The 16,164-nt window shown below is 43.3% G+C and overlaps 1 protein-coding gene across 1 annotated transcript in view; it reads left to right on the forward strand.

Annotated features, from left to right (window-relative positions):
- The first annotated feature begins 11,955 nt into the window (after positions 1–11,955).
- The window catches only part of LOC104078474 (transmembrane and TPR repeat-containing protein 1-like), a 109,988-nt gene continuing 105,779 nt past the window's right edge, over positions 11,956–16,164 (forward strand). Inside the window, exons 1-3 of the mRNA XM_009580121.1 lie at positions 11,956–12,132; positions 13,851–13,924; positions 15,122–15,298. Of these exons, the coding sequence (XP_009578416.1) occupies positions 11,977–12,132; positions 13,851–13,924; positions 15,122–15,298 (407 nt within the window). The 5' untranslated portion in view covers positions 11,956–11,976. The remainder of the gene's footprint in view (positions 12,133–13,850; positions 13,925–15,121; positions 15,299–16,164) is intronic.

Raw genomic sequence — 16,164 nt, forward strand, 5'->3', positions numbered from 1 at the left:
GGTCCCGCGGCCCGGCCCGGTGGAAGTTAACTGGAGCAGAGGAACGATGAGGAGCCGCTCCGGGGGAGCCTGCCGCTCTCCCGGCAAGTGCCCCGCGTCCCGCGCGGTTTGGGAACAGGTGGTGCCTCTTCCCCGGGCTGCGGGGGATAAAAGGGAAAACCGAGCGTTTCGGAAAGCTCTTTTGGCTGAGGAGGGTGTTTAAATTGAATTCCCCGTGAGTTCCTCCTCTTGCTCACCCCTCTGCTCTATCTCCAGTACTTTTCTCTGCAGTTGAATGATCATACCAGAAACTTCCCCAGTGCTGTTTTGAAGCAGACCCGTAGTCATCCCTACCTTTCTTTTCCACGCTAAGCGAAGGATACCGCGCCGGTTCTTGCAGCCAGCCTGGCAGCTGCAAGCCTCTCATGTCAGTCACGGAGTTCTCCGCCAGCCTCGTCTGCTTCAGATGTTCCCTGCGTACCGGGCAGAGTTGTTGAGGAGGAGTTTCGGTTTTACGGGAATAAAGAGAAGTTGGGTAGCGGCAAAGTCACTGGCAGTTACTGTCGCTATCCTAGAAGGAAACCCCAGACGCCTCTCTCCCCCCGAGGAGAATAATTTGTAGCAGATCAGCTTAGTTACAATTCATACAGTTTGTCATCCTTTCCATTAGCTTGTTCCCTTTCCATTCTGATGAAACATAAATGATGGTGAATATTTACCACATTTTAGCATTTAAAAATGATACGCCTGTTTGCAGGGAGCTGTGCTGAAGAACTAGTGTAGCTCAGTTCTAGTGACGTTCAGCCCTGGAGTCCTGTTCGTAGGTGACTGGTAGATGCTCATTACAAACCTATGGCAGGCATAAGGAACACACTATATAGACAGAGCTAAGTATGCCAGGAGGAGGTGTTACTGGAACCTGGTTGACTCTTCTAATTGAGTAACTATTCATTAAAATACCTGATTTATAAATAACATTTCATGAACTGTCTGAAAATAATGTGTTTCTGTGGAGGCGGGAGCAGTTTCAGGGAATGCAGCATCTCTTCGGCACTCACGGAGCGCTTGCTGCCCTCGGTTGTAAGGGTGGGCTTCGAGCCGAGAGCGATCGGTGTCGGCTGTCTGGGGAAGCAGGGCTGGGTGGGCACGGAGTGGAGTATCCCCGATAAAGCAAAACTGTGAACAGCACAGGCACTTGTAAACTTGATTGTTTAGGACAGGTTTTGTACCTTCCCTTCGAAGGGGCTTTCAGCAGGTTTCTGTAGAGAGCGAAGGGGATGTAGGCAGCCACAGGCAGAGCTAGCGTTGTGCACACAGAGTGCCTTCTCCATCGGGTGTCCAGCCAAACTGTTGCAGTCGAGGGAGTCGTCTGATTAATCCACTCCTCCAGGAATATATCTGGGGGTAATTTGAGAGGTGAGTGAACCTGCATGTATCACCACTGACCATGTTGCATGCGGTATTGGTGCCGGACTCAGTCTCTTAGATCAGGTTGCAGGACTGAGGTTACCTTATGCTAATTAGCAAAAGAATCTTAAAGTTTAATAATGGAATGGAAACTAAATGCTTTAGTTCCCATTTATATATCTTGACTCTGAACTGGTTTTGCCTTTCCTATTTAAAGCGGGGGGAGTGTGTTTAAAAAAAAAAAAAGTGCTGTCCCCATCTAGTCCTTTTTGGAAATTAGTGAGACTAATTTTGTGAGCAAGATTTCATCCTCAAGTGCTTATAATAATCTTACAGCTAAGACATAGGGTCAAAGGCAGAGTCATTTGTTCACCGTTTGGCATTGCATTTGGAATAGGGAAGGAATCGTTTATCTTCCCTGGCTGCAGAGGAAGATTATATCCAGCACATCCCAAATACCCTTCCAGCCTTCCAGTTTCCACATTCTTCCCGTTTCATTTCTAGCAGTCGGCTGTCAGAGGAAGACATTAAGATCTGGGTGGAGTGGATCCTCCAAACCCAGCACTTCCAAAGCGGCTGCAGGGAGCTCTTGCCAAGCCACACTGAGCCTGTGGTTGAGCCGTGCTCTGCCTGCCTGAGCCATCCACCCCTGCCTTACCCAGCAGGAGGTTGCTGGTTGCTCTCTGTCCTCCTGCAGAAGGAAAAAGGATTTACCCTGATGCTTGTAAAATGCGCAACAGAAATGGACTTTTAACAGAACGGAAATGAATGTTGTTTGTTAAGACTTTTGTTAGAATTTAGTGCATCCACTTGGGATACTTGAGAAAACTGTGTGACGAGTGCTTTGCAGGATCTTGCTGAGGAAGGGAAGTGGGGACCAAACTATTCTGGTCTTTTTAATTTTTTATTTGCTTGTTTTATTTTATTTCTTTTTTTGTTGTGCTAGTTTGGTCAAATCCAAGGCATTTTAATAGTAGCATGATTCTTTATACCTGGCTGGTGGCTGTGCTTCTGTTGCATGAAACTTGAAAGGCTTGTTTTGAGTCTTGCTGTACTAAGATTAAAAATCTGGGAGATCTCCAAACGACATGCACAGAACAGAAGTGAAGGGTGGGCTGAAATTTATATCTACAGATCCATCAGTCTACAGAAACTTCTGTCCTTTGTGGCTGTGAAAGTAAGAGGAAGGACTCGTGATGCCCTGTGGACTTTTCATTAGGCTGAACATATCCTACGTATATGCTACGTATTCTTGAAATGATCTCAATTAAAAACATTTATCAACTGTCTGTCAGAAAAATTTTAAGCAGACATTGCTGAAATTTTGTAACAGTAGTTCAGTGTCCCTCACGTATTGGAAATCTGAAATGACAGTCCTCATTCCAGTAGACTAATGCTTTGGAGCCAAACAGTGAAAAGAGCTCAAGTATTTGACGTTATTCACACCGGATCTGTCAGTATGATTGATCAAAGGAAAATAAGAGTGGCCCATGTCACTGGAACTGTTAAGCAAAACTTAAAATATTCACAGAACTGCTGTATTGTTTTATGTGGGTTGACATCAGAAGGGGACAAAAGCCTGCACGTGAACTGTTGAATTAAATAATGTTTGCTTTGCGTCTTTGAACTCCTGACTTCAGTAAAGTAAAGGAGTGTTAAAACTGGTTGGTTCGGAAACATTCCTATTGTACGTGGGTAACTGTTAGGTGACAGGTCTAGCACGACTCCTCATTTGCAGAGGAGCTGAGATGACAGGCAACAGTTTTGCTTAGTCCTTAGGAAGAACTTCATGCTCTCTTCTCCAGTGCTATCACTCAGATGTTTACCTGCGGCTATTTTCTTCTCCAAGAAGTGATTCAATACACTTCTTTCTAAAGAAGGCGACTTTTTGGATAGGATATACTGTATCTCGGTGTCTTCCACATAAAATGTTAAGATGAAGGGTGGAAAAGAAAAAAAAAAAAAGAACTGCCAGTTCTGTAATTCACATATTTAAACTGGGTGCTTTCTGTCTTACACCTTGTCTCCACTAACAGAAGTTCGGTGAATCATTTATTTCCTCAGTAGCGCTTAAGTTACTCCTTGGTTCCAGTGGTTTTGCAAAAATGTTTCTCAACTGTTGAAGCAGAAGGTGCAATCCTCAGTGCTGTCTCCCTCCCTCTTTCTCTTCTTGTCTGCCAAATCCCGATTTAGATAGATTTTCAGCCCAGAAACAAACAGGTAATGGAGGTTTGACGTAGTCAGCAACACAGACTTAGCCTGAAGGTGTGCGGTGGTAGGAGATTGTGAGAATGAAGTCTTCTGAAAACCCCCAATGCCAAGGTTTAAAGACTCTTAATCAGCGATCAACCTCCTGGTTTTGCAGGTGGTGGAACAAAGGCCCAGGAGAGGTGAAGGCCCTGCCCGCTCGGCCTCTTTGGTAGCTGGGTGGAGGGCACTGCCAAGGCAGATGCTGGTGAGGAAGGTGCCTCAGGTGACGGCTCACCAGGGACAAAAGACTGGGCAAAAAGGAAAAAGTAGTGGCAGGGCGTCGGCTAGTGGCAGGTCTAGGCCACCTAGCCATGACAGAGACTCAGGAGGATGACACTGGCCAGACGAGCACGGGAGATACCTGGTCTTCCTCGAAGGAGGTGGAAGTGACTGTTCACTGGGAATGTGCTTGCCTCCATGGGAAGGCTGTAGGAGTGCCCACTCCAGCTGCTGCTGGGTGGCTTTGGTGGCCCAGGAGGAGAGGAGCTGGGGGAGACAAGGTGTAAAGGGAAAAAAAGTCTGGCGGCTCTCCTGGCAGAAAAGGCGTAGACACACGATTTGTGCACAGACCCATCCTACTAGTACTCTGGCTGGAAAAAATGGGGAAAAATATAAATTTAAAAGTCCAGGCTGTGCTCAGCTGCTGACTGCAGAACGGATGACCCACCAGGTCTGCCCACCGAGCCTGCCAGCCCGTGATGGCTTGGGTACACACATGCCTAGGAAGTAAATGGGACCCTTCAGTAACGGTTCAGTATTCTGTGTGGGCACCGAGAGCCTAATGTAAGACTACCAGTGGCTACGGATCAAAGCCTTAAGTGACTGTGAGCTTGGGTTAGATGTAAATACATAGCCGAAGAGAGAATTAATTCAATAATTCACTGCCAACCTTCTGATGTATCTAGCTGATCCTTCTGTTTTTTCAGCTGTATCAGTGGCATGAATTTCAAGGACAGGGAGCTTAAGAAAACCAAAACAACCCGGGGAAGAAAAGAAGACCTTAGATTTTATTTGTTCTTGATTTAATGCTGTATTACAGTTTGACATCACAGGGTAATATAGTGGAGCTATAATGTGTCAGGATAAATACACAGCACACAAGTATTTTCTTCACCCTGTACATCTATATTAGGGCAATATCACAATGTTTAAGATTGTGTCAGTATTTCTCCTGTACAGCTTGGCTGAATATTTCTACCCTAGCTATAGCAATCACTCTCCATACTGATACTATGATACCTGCCATGAGATTGATGTAGTACTGGTGTAGCCATACTGGGCGAGGTGGCATTTGTGAAGAGAGGCAGTTGCTTTTATTAGACTGGCTGTGTTATACTTGGAATAGACAGATGCATTTCTAGGCATATAAGCTTTTCTTCTGACCCAGAGCAGAGTGCCTTGCTGCCATTTCTGGTCTGGGAGAGGGTGCGTGTGCCTCAAAGATTGTTTTTTTCCCAGTTCCAGGTGCACAGAAGTTCTCCCCCCTCCCACCACCACCACCTTGAATGTAATTTTTGTAGCAGGTGTCTGATGTTTTTTTGGTTGTAGGTTTGGATTGTGTTTCTCTAGGGGAACCGGCAGGGTTGCTTGCACTCCCTGGAAGGAGGCCAGGACTCCTGGGGAGGGTCGGGGGACATTCCCTGCCCGGGGAGGGAGGGCGCAGACCCCGCAAGGGGTCCGTGCCACCGTGCTGCTTGCAGCCAAGCCTGGAGGTGGGGATCTGCCCAGGAGGTGTGTGCAAAAGGCGTTGGACTTCTGCCTAGTCACAACATTTCTCAGTCCTTAATACTCAATAAAATTTGTCTGTCTTTTGAATTAAAAGCCTTTTATTTTGTGGGGAAGAGTTCACTAAAAGGTCCAGGCAGATTCTCCTGGAAGACGTGGCTGACGTGAATCCAGGCACGCCTATGTTTGCTACTTGCTTCCGTGGTGTTTTGTCTCTATTTAATGCCTACCAATTCCTGGGGATTTTCTGGCATCCTATTCCTCGTGCACTAATGTCACCGTTAATTTTCTTTTGTCTTCTTTTACCTAAAAGGCTCAGCTTTGGACCAACCTTCTTCCCCACAGGAGCATCCCTGTCAATACTCTTTAGAGTCCATGAAAATAAAGTGCTCTGGCTGCTGCTGGTTAGCTAAAGGCATTTCTCTGCATTTACTCTCTGTGTTTCTGACTGCTTTCCTGGGCTTTCTCATTTATTGTCTCCCAGATTTAAAAGGGGAAAAAAAAAAGGTCTGTTCTCATTTCACTTGCTATACTTTTTTTTTTTTTTTCCTTTGCTTCTGTATAAATTAAAATGGCACTTCCTCTGTGGTCTGCAGCTCAAGCTGAAAGATTACCAAACTTATTTTAAATTTGGTGGAAAAACTCTTCTACCCAGTTTGAAATATTCTCTTCATTAGGCCTAATAACTTCAGACTAGATTTCTGTTAGCATTGTTTTATCTTCTTGACGAACGACTGTCCTAGCTTGGTTCTTGATCACGTCCCATCTCTTACTGTCTCAGCGCTTGATGGCTGCTACGGAGTTTCGCGAGATGTTTGCTTCTTTCAGTGCATTCCTTTTGCCAAAACAATACTCAAAAATAATTTTGAAGACAAACTCTATTTAGTTCAAAATCTGAGTAAAATGACACCTGGTTTGTCAGTTTGTAAATTGCCATTGTTTGGCTTTTTTTATTTTCCAAGGCTGTTTGCGGAGACAAATCTAAAGCCGTGTGAATGATGCTTTCGGTATTCTTAACACAGGAATGATCATCAAACCACACTTTCTAGGGTTTCACTAGAAATTTCTGCCCTGGCATATTTGCCACTTCAAAGGTGCTGCTGCTTCCCAGTCTAATTGTGATTTCTGTTTTCTTTTCCCAACTGTGCTGGAAAGCAATAACCTGCTTTGAATGCCAACGCTTAACTAGTGCTCTTGTGAGTGATGACTGTTGTGCTCTAAGGGAATTGCTATAGCTTGGGAACTGATGTGGCCTCTGTCTCCTCACCCATCCCCATTATAGCAAATCAAGTAACAAACCATTTAAGCCTTATTGTCCATTTAATTCTGAGGCATTTTACTGTACTATAAAAAGATTATCAGCACAAGGTGCTGCTGCGCCGCGGTGGAAACTCTGCTCTGCTTGTGCTGGCCGTTGCACAAACGCTAATGCAAAGGGGGCTTACTTTGTTTTTACTGCTACAGGTTTTTCGTTAATCTTTGAGCTGTTTCCACATAGAGCTTCAACCATTGTTGCCACTGATGCAGCTGCTCCATTTTTGGAGTGCAGAATCTCATTTTCCTGGCACACAGTAGATGCATCTGTGGAGTTTATAAGGAGATTCCACTGTGCGCTGAAATCGGGCATTAGTTTGCATAAAGTTTGTCATTTATATCACAGTTCCAAAAGGAAGGGAAGATCACAGGAAACTTAATTCATCCTTGTATGTTAGATTAATTTATATAAATCTGCATGTGAGCCTTCCTCTATAAAAACTGTGGGGGTTTTATGAGGTGTGGGACGCTCTGAGACTTTCCATTAAGTGTTACTCGCTATAACAATTACCATTATTATCCTGCGCATTTCTATTTCATAACATGTTGTGGTTTTTGTTAGTCTTTTGAAAATAATAAAACAGATTAAACTAAACAAGAGCTGCCCAGGGATAATAACAAAGTCTATAAAAAGAGAAACTCTCCAATTATGATTTACAATATTATTAAATCATACGAGGTCTTAAAAAAGGTTGAATGAGTCTTCGTGTGTACAAGTGGATAAACAGCACTGTATTAGAGCCCGGGGGTGCTGGTGATTACATACTGTAACTGGATATGTATGGGATTTGTCTGCGAGCCCGTACTCTTGCAGCATAGACCCCTCTGGGTCTGGGTCTGCGAGGATGAAGTCACCAAATCCCACTTGATTTCCAGGCCCTCTGTATGGGGAATTGCTTACCCAAGGAGGTATGCCCCTGCCTGACAACTCATCTAGAGGAGGAGTAAGCGCCCGTGGCTTGAGGGTAGCATGTTGCATGGTCCCTGCTCTACAAATGCCATTCTTCAAATGAGGCGGCTGTGCCAGGGGGAGGGAGGGCAAGTGGTTAACCGGGGGGACTGATAGATGTTGCTCATTCTTTTAAGAGCAAGAGTGATTTGCTTTCTTCTGGAGAGCTTTTTTACAAGCTTCACTCAGCGGACCTTCAACAGCTGGTACCTGTGAAAGTCTCTTTCTGAGAGCAGAGCTATGTAATTCCTTTTCCTAGAGCAGATGGTGGAGGCACAGAAAAGCTGCTGTAGGTGGTAAGGCAAACTACACCGCTGTTCCTGGAAAACGTCCATTAGCTTTCACAAAGTCAAGGGATTTCTGTGTTAGCGCATATGCCTCTTATTTTGGTATACCTCCTGCTTGGGCATGCACTTTTGGCAATGCTCTGCCTTGGGTCTGACACTCTAAAGCACACACGCTGCAACACTTGGACACAAAGACTGATGTTGGAACAAGAGTCTTTTCTTGAATACATGTTACAGTGCGGCCTTCTCCACTCTGATGGGGCATGTGATCAATGATGGGATCTGTGTAATGAGTTTTTATTTTGGTGGTGGCTTGGGTGATGCTGATCAGTTACCAGAAGATAACTGACAAAGTCACCTAGTATCAAGAGACTGCTCCTTCCCCTCCTTTCCCCTGGGCCTTTTGAGGCCATTCACCACTTCTCAGGAGGCTTAGCACACTCTTTGCCTCCAAGGGCTTTTCCAGCAGAGGTGTTGATGCAGTGCAAGACTCTTCTTCTCTGAGTGTTTCGTGGGCGGCTCCCCTGAGGAAAGACCTCCTTGTTTGAGATGGTGGTGTCTCCTCTTTCAAGTGTCTCCATTCCTAGGAACGTGGTCACTTGCTTTATTCAGCCCTGAATTTTAGAGTACTATTTGTCAACACCTTTCTGGTTGGACAAACAGTCATTTCAAAAAGCCTGGCCAGCGCAAAGTATCTGCTCTCCTAGCTGTGTGCTCTGCCAGGGCTGTAACATGTATCTTACAAGTTGCGCTTTAGCTCAGACAGATGTTACAATCTTCACGCAGAAGTGACTAGGGTCTTCCAGCCCACACGATGCTGCAAATTAGAAATGATGGTAGTATTGGTGTCTTTTGGGCTTGCAACTTAAAAAATGAAAGATTTTCCCCATTTGTGAGCCAGTTTAGATGTGGAAACATAAGGACAAACCTCCCCTCCCATAACAGAGTACAGTTATTGCCTCAGAGCTTCTGTTCATTAACATAATATTGGAGAAACACCACTTCTTACTTAATTTTGAGATTCCTGTCTCTGTTTTACTTTCTTTGTTTGCTGAGCTGTATACCGTGTGTAATTACTACACGACTCTGTGATAATGCTGCTGCCAGTAAACAAAGATAAGACTGAATCTCTGTAAGGGTATTAAAGTTTAAAAGGGAGAAATTATTTTTGATTTACCCATACCTTCCTGCTCCCTTGCCTAGAATTTGCTCCGTAGTTGCTCCACGGTGGAACAAATTTGGCTTTCCATAGTAGGCTGCCTTTTTTCCCCCATGGGTGGATGAGCGTGCTGGGGAGCTTTGCAAAGTTCTCGTGGTTTGGATTAGAGTTGTTTGGAGCCCCAGATTTGCTCACCCGTTTGACGTACAATAAACTCAACCACTGCTAATGTTTCAAAATCATTCTGCTGGGATTGTTTTAGGACAAAAGAATGTTTCCTTCATTGCCATGTGGCCTAATTTCTTATGACAAAGAGCTTTAGCAGCAAAAAACACTGGTGTGAATATAGCACCTGCACACATTCGCATTTAGTGTTCATGGACCACCAAAGATGGTATTTAAAACATACACCAAGGCATGCTGGCAGTCAGATTTTGCTGTTTAATGGAAGGCTTACTGAATACCATGGTGCTGTTGTGTTTGTGTTTTGTTCTGCTTCCGCTCCCCCCCCTTACCCCCAAGAGCACACAGGGGAATAGCCAAGCTGTGAAGCTGATGCTTTTACATAACTGTTTTCAGTAACTTACATCAGGTAATTTGCAGTTTACAAACGTTTTTGACTTGATGTTTGCCTCAAGAAGGGGCATGAAGAGCACACCCTGCCTTTGGGATAGGTGATCCATTCCCTACAAGGTTCTGCCTCTCCTGCCAGTAGACCTATTTTTCAGGGTGGGAAGTGACCAGACATGATCATGGAGACTAATGAAAGATTTTTTTCAAGAGTGTTGTCAGATGTTGTGTGTTTAGTCATTGATCGTCGCATCTTGGACAAATAAATAAATGAGAATCTCTCACATTTTGGTGCATGAGTTCATATCACCCGATAGCCTGAGCACTTGTCCTCACCATCCTCACCTGCCCGCATCTGCTTTCTCCAGAAATCAGGTTGCCAGAGCACACTTTGGCATTTGGGGGGGAGCGATGGTGATGACTGTGCTCCATCTGGCTCATTTAAAGCCAGAAATGATTCATTTGTATAAAGAATGGGTCCTGCAGGTGGTCCCTGCCGTTGCACACATCTGCAGGTGCCTCTGGGCGGGAACTTGGGCTCCTTTGGGGCAGGGTGGCCCGGTGCAGCCCCTTGTTCCCTGCAGCGTGCTGAAAACAAGATCTAGGCCTGGGGGTTCCCGCTGCTGCAGCGTATTTACAGCTGAAACTCCGTCTGGGTGTTTGTTACTGACATTTGTTGTGGTTTGTCATTCTGTGCTGGTAGAAATGAGGGAAAGTGATGTATGCCGCTGCCCTGAAGTGGCTTGCAGGAGAAATGGGAAAAAAGAAAAAAAGAAAAGCCCCCAACTCTTCATGTATTCTTGAATCACACAGACTGATGTCTTGTCAAAATGTAGCTGCATCAACCCATACTTCAAAGGGAAAGGTCAAGTCATGCTAAAATCTCACTTTTCTCACTGAAACTCTGGGTTTCAGCTATTGCCTCCACAAACACTCTAGTGGGAGCAGAGTAGGAATGCACAAGTAAGACTCCTAGTCTGGTAAAGTTAGATTTTAGATTGGCCTGGAAAATGCAACCCAGGACAGATAGCACTCTGTTGCTTATGAGTAAGGAATGTAGAGAGTATTTATAAAAAGTATATGTATGCCCTCACAGACACACCGCACCTCTTCTGTCTTACAAAAAAACCTAAGGTGTTTGCATAGTAGCAACAACTCAGTGGCTTTGCTGTTGCATCGTGTATGTCGTGGGAGACCTGGAGTCTGTTAGTAACAACACAAAGGATTACTGACCCTTTAGCATGTTTACAGCTACATGCAAAATATTTAGATTGAGTCTTCTTTTCACTGGGTGTCTTGTCGTTTTTTTAAAAAAATGTCCTTTAACATTAGTGCTTCCAAATTCCTTGTTCATACATGGAGTCTTCCCTAGATAGAGACACCATGTGTATGTGTGTATATATATGTGTGTGTGTGTATGTATATATTTGCCCAAATGTACAGATGCAGTCAATTCTGAAGAGAATTGAGTTATCTTCAACTGCATGTAAGGCAAAGCCTGTCAGCAGCTGTTAAGCAAGCTGGCTGTAAAAAACAGTGACCAGAAAAATGTGTTAATACACACTGTCAAACAAATGTCATAACAGCTTGTTACATTTATTTTTTTTTTTTGTGATCGACACAAATAATGAACCCTAATTGTCTCATTGAGTCTAGGGTGATGTTAGCTAACTTACCTTTACCGTCAATGTCCTTATAAAAATGATGCTAACTATTAGACCAGCTTCTTAGTGTAGTCCTGATGTCAGTAAAGCATTTAAATAAATGCTTAACCTTCAGTATGTGAAAGTATTTTGGAAGTTAAATGGGAATAAATGCACCTGTAATGCCAAGCAGATGCTCCAGCACCTTACCGAGTCCTTGTCTTGGCTGTTCCCAAGCAAAAGCATCTATTCTGTAGTAGAAAATAACTACCTGTATTGTACAGCTGCCACGTGGCTGAGACAACCACAGAAGGTGCCAACAGGGAAACAGGACAAGGGCCATACTTCTGATGTTGGCCGGTGTCACTTGCTGCTAAGGAAGCACAGACGTCGTCTCACTGCCGTAAACTGTACTGGGAGGGCACGAGCCTCTCCCATCTTGGTGTCAAGAAGGTTGCCAAATGCAACCGCTTATTTTAAAAATTGGGGAAGTGGTTTCTCTTTAATCAGATAAACTAGAAGTTCAGAGCTATTTTCACTAATTAGCTTAATAGCACTTACATTAGAAGACTGCAAATCAGGCAAAAAGCATAATTTAGAGTATTTGAAAGATGTCCTGCTATTACAAGACCTCTCCAGTTTAGTAATGGTTCTGTTTTGTTTCCTTACAGGTTAAACATATTGCTGGCTGGTATGAACCCCTTCTATTTCCACGCAGTGAATGTAATTTTACACTGTCTAGTGACTCTTGTGCTGATGTACACTTGTGACAAAGCTGTGTTCAAGGACTGTCGACTTGCTTTTGTCACGGCACTGTTCTTTGCTGTGCATCCCATTCACACCGAGGCTGTAAGTATGTGACAAAAAAAAAAACCCGGTGACACAAAAGCTAAAAATAAATGCATACTTTAAAATTTTTTTTTTTTTTGTAAAGAAACCTCTGAGTCATACAGAATATGGTACTTGTGATTTTTGCGGTGGAGGAGCAAAGGTGAGAGTATACCTTTATTTAAAATAATTTGCAGGAGTCATTAAGAAAAAAGTGTATGCATACTTGCCATCTTTGTGCTCCAGCACTAAATTCTAATTGACAGTCCTAATCAGCAATGCTGGGAATAAATGGACAGTCATTCAGCTGATGAAAAATTCGAGTCTTCTAAAACCAAAGACCTCGGTGAGGCTGCGCTCTCCTGCTGGGACATTGTTGCATGCCTTCAGTCATCTCCTATGGTCGTCAATTTAAGGGAGAAAAAGTGAAGGGAGCATTAGTGTGGCTTCTGGAGGAGATCACTCAGATAGAGGTGATATGACCCGTGGATTAATAAATATTGATTTCAATTAAAAGCTAGGAGTATCATCTTCAGAAAAAAACTTGTTAGCTTAATAAACGTCATAGTAAGTTTACAGAGCAACAACTCATATTGGACATTTTTATGTTCATTATAAGGAAACATTTAAAGACATAGTCATCCTAAAACTGCAGTCTGTTAGCATGGTGAGGTACTTCTGTAGATAAAATGAGTCTTGGTGTCTTTGGAAGGAAATGCAATGTCTAGCTATCCGTACTTAAAAAAAGAAATGCACTCGTTAGCTGAGATACCATTGACATCACACGCTCTCATTACCAGCCTCTGTAAATGAGCGAGGGAAACGGCTGCTGCGGCTGAGAACTTTTGAGGAGAGACTACCTTAATAACCAAAAGCCACAAGCTTTACAGTTAGTCCCTGTGCTGTCTCGTGTGAACTAATCAGCTAGGCTCCTTTTGATAATACAGCTTTATATTATAAGGGAGGTTTTAAGAGAGGCACCCTTTGAATTTATTTTTGTCTGGGTCAGAACTTAAAAAGGTTGAAATAAATGCCAGAGCGCTGAATATAGCTTAATTATGTAATCTCAAAAGAGGCGAAATTTCAAAGGGCCTTTTGTTTGCTTTATGGGCAATTTTTAGATCTTTATGAAATGGAATATTGAAATAGTTTGTAAAAAAGAGTGTTTAGACATTCTTCTTCAGTATTCCCTTTCTTATAAAAATATTTGGTTAATTAATATGTAGAAAAAACTCTCATAAACTCAGATTATTCAGAAAGAGAATAAATTACATACCCTCTATCACTTTTTGGTGATACAGTTCATTCAAATATTAATTATTAACTCATTCCTATATAAGAAGTCTTCTCCAAAGAGTTGCTCTTTCATTAGTCTTTTTCTTTAACAAATCTCAGTTCTGGGAGTTGGATGCATTTCTCATTTGAGCCTTATTATACAAAATTAAAACAGATCCCTAAAACTGGTATTTCTCTATGCAACTTTATAAATATTTTAGTAAGACGGTAAAGAATGACTTAACTGTTGGCTTACATACTTGTTTTGCCAAGTGAGAAATGCAGCAGACAAAACTGAGCGTATCCTACGCTAACCAAGTACCATTTCACTATATTGAGGGAGGGTAACACTGAAAGATAAAACACTTGAAATAGTGGCAGTTAGCATGGATCACTGAAACAGTCGCTGAATGCGCGTGCCTTTTTATATTTGTGCTTTTACACCTTGTCTCTTTTCCTTTTAGGTTACAGGTATAGTAGGCAGAGCGGATGTCCTAGCCTGTCTACTCTTTCTGTTGGCTTTTCTCTCCTATAATAGGTATGGATCCTTGCTATCGGTTGTGATAATATCATGAGATGCTCTAGTCTGAGGAGGAGACAAAGGGGAAACCTGTCAGTTTTCAGTGGTTGTTGGCAGAGGTGCTTCCCCAGCGCTGCTGCGTGGAAGTGCCCTGGCCCCAGCTTTCAGCCGCGGTGCCGAACAAGTGACGCTTACGAGAACGAATAAACATAAAAAGAGAAGTCAACATTTAAGGTCCCCTCTTCCGTTGACATTACAGCTGACCAGACACTAGAGGAGGGCTTGTAGAGCTAAAAATTATAAAGAAATGTTTTCAACTGAAGGCAAATTGTCTGTATGTAGAGTGAAGAACGGACCGACACATGCCTGCCTTTGAAATGCATGCTGTGACTGTGGGACTCTCAAATACCTGGTCTGGGAGAGTTAAGGATTGCGTCTAGACCGTTAGTCTTCCTTTTCACATGAAAACTTGGCACCGTTTGCTGGTCTGTGTCCTGAAACTGTGACTGAACAAGTATAGATAAAGAAATAGCTTTCCTCAGATGGGGTTTCTGCCCCTTTTGCATTGTTATTTCATTTAGGAATAGCACCATGTCGTCATGCCGCGTGGAAGAACTGCTTATATCCCTCTCGGGCTGTTTGCTACAAATCTGCAGCGCTGTTTTCATCAGGAGGTTTCAAAGGCGTAAAACTGGTTGTGACCCCGCAGGAGTCGGCTTGTTTGATTTTGGTTCTTTCTTACCTTCTTGCCTCTCATACAGGCTTGCTGCCCAGTCTGTTAATGATTAGGACACATCTTTGACTCAGGGGAGCGTGGGTGGGTTGGAGGAATTTTTGCTTGCATAGTGCATTTTGTCACATAAGGCGAATTAAGCATGTGTGTTCTAGATGACGGAAAGCAGGTGTTTTTCTGCCCTTTCTGTCTTTGTACTTACTCAGCCTTCCACTGACTGTTTCAAGTCCACTTTATCTTTCTGCTTGTCTTTTTTCCCCTCCTCTGCTCAAATTCTTGCTGCACCTCTCAATATTTGTGTTTTCCCTTCCTGTTCTGTGTCTAAACCTTTCCTCGTTTATCAGCGAACAGTGTAGATTGTTCATGTCACTTATTACCAGCATCTTAAGAAATTAGGGAAAAGTGTCTCAGTATTTGTGTGAAGGTAGTAAACATGAAAATAACAGAGAAGTTAAAATATTTATGTCAAATCTATTTTTCAGGAGCGTGGATCAGCTTTATGTTGGGGAACATTTCCCTCCCACTGCCTCCCCATTCTTTTTGCTGCTTAGTTTATTCCTTGGGACATGTGCAATGCTGGTGAAAGAAACTGGAGTCACCGTGTTCGGTGTGTGCTTGGTTTATGACTTCTTTTCCCTCTCCTGCAATGGACTCAAACTGTAAGTAACTTGCTATGCTTGTTGTGCTTTTCAAGTGTTGCCACCTGTGTGTGCAAAATATATATTATTATATACAGCACTGTGGGAGATGGACTTGCCCCGCTGAATTAGATGGCACATATTTGACAAATTTGGAGGGCACCGAGGTTTCATTCTGTTTTTTTAGTTTTGGGGGTTTTTTTGTCGTCACTCTATTGCTGCCTGATAACTTTTGCTGGGTAGATAGACCAGATGTGCAGAACTGATCTCTAAAATGCTTAGTTCACTCTGGCAAGACTAACATTTATTTTTTCCGTGGGAGTTCTGACTGAAGGATCGACATCTTAAAATTTCTCTGGCTTAACTCCTTCCATTCGCATGCTTGATTATTCAGTCACAATGTCATGGCTGTAGAAATACCATATGATGTTTAGTAGTAAAATCAGGTTTGATCCTTTCTGTCCTTACAGAATGGAAAAAGAGGGAAAATATCTAGCCAGTTCTGGAACGATTGGAACAATTAGCAGCTCTCAGCAGTCGCTGGAGAAAAAATGAAATACTTTGAAGTTTGTATCCCTCACCCACTTAGTGTCACAAATAATTATGCTATTCTGTAACTCCATTAAAAGTCAGGAGTCTTTTGTTTGATAGGAGTTGTTTTTTATCCATGTCTCTCCCAAACCATACCTGGTGCAGATCTATGACGAGTGAACCTAAGAGCTTACTGCCACTGAGAATGGCAGGTCTTGCTCCTGCCATCGCTTCTCATGTTCCCACCGGTGCTGCCCCACAGGCTTTAGAGCCTGTCACACCCCTGCGTGAGCTAGTGTATCTAGGTTGTAAAAAAGGACACTGAATTTGTGTTTCTGCAGTAGTGAATTGAATCA

Source organism: Fulmarus glacialis, unplaced genomic scaffold (genome assembly GCF_000690835.1).
Source record: "Fulmarus glacialis isolate BGI_N327 unplaced genomic scaffold, ASM69083v1 scaffold6346, whole genome shotgun sequence".
Classification (NCBI taxonomy): domain Eukaryota; kingdom Metazoa; phylum Chordata; class Aves; order Procellariiformes; family Procellariidae; genus Fulmarus; species Fulmarus glacialis.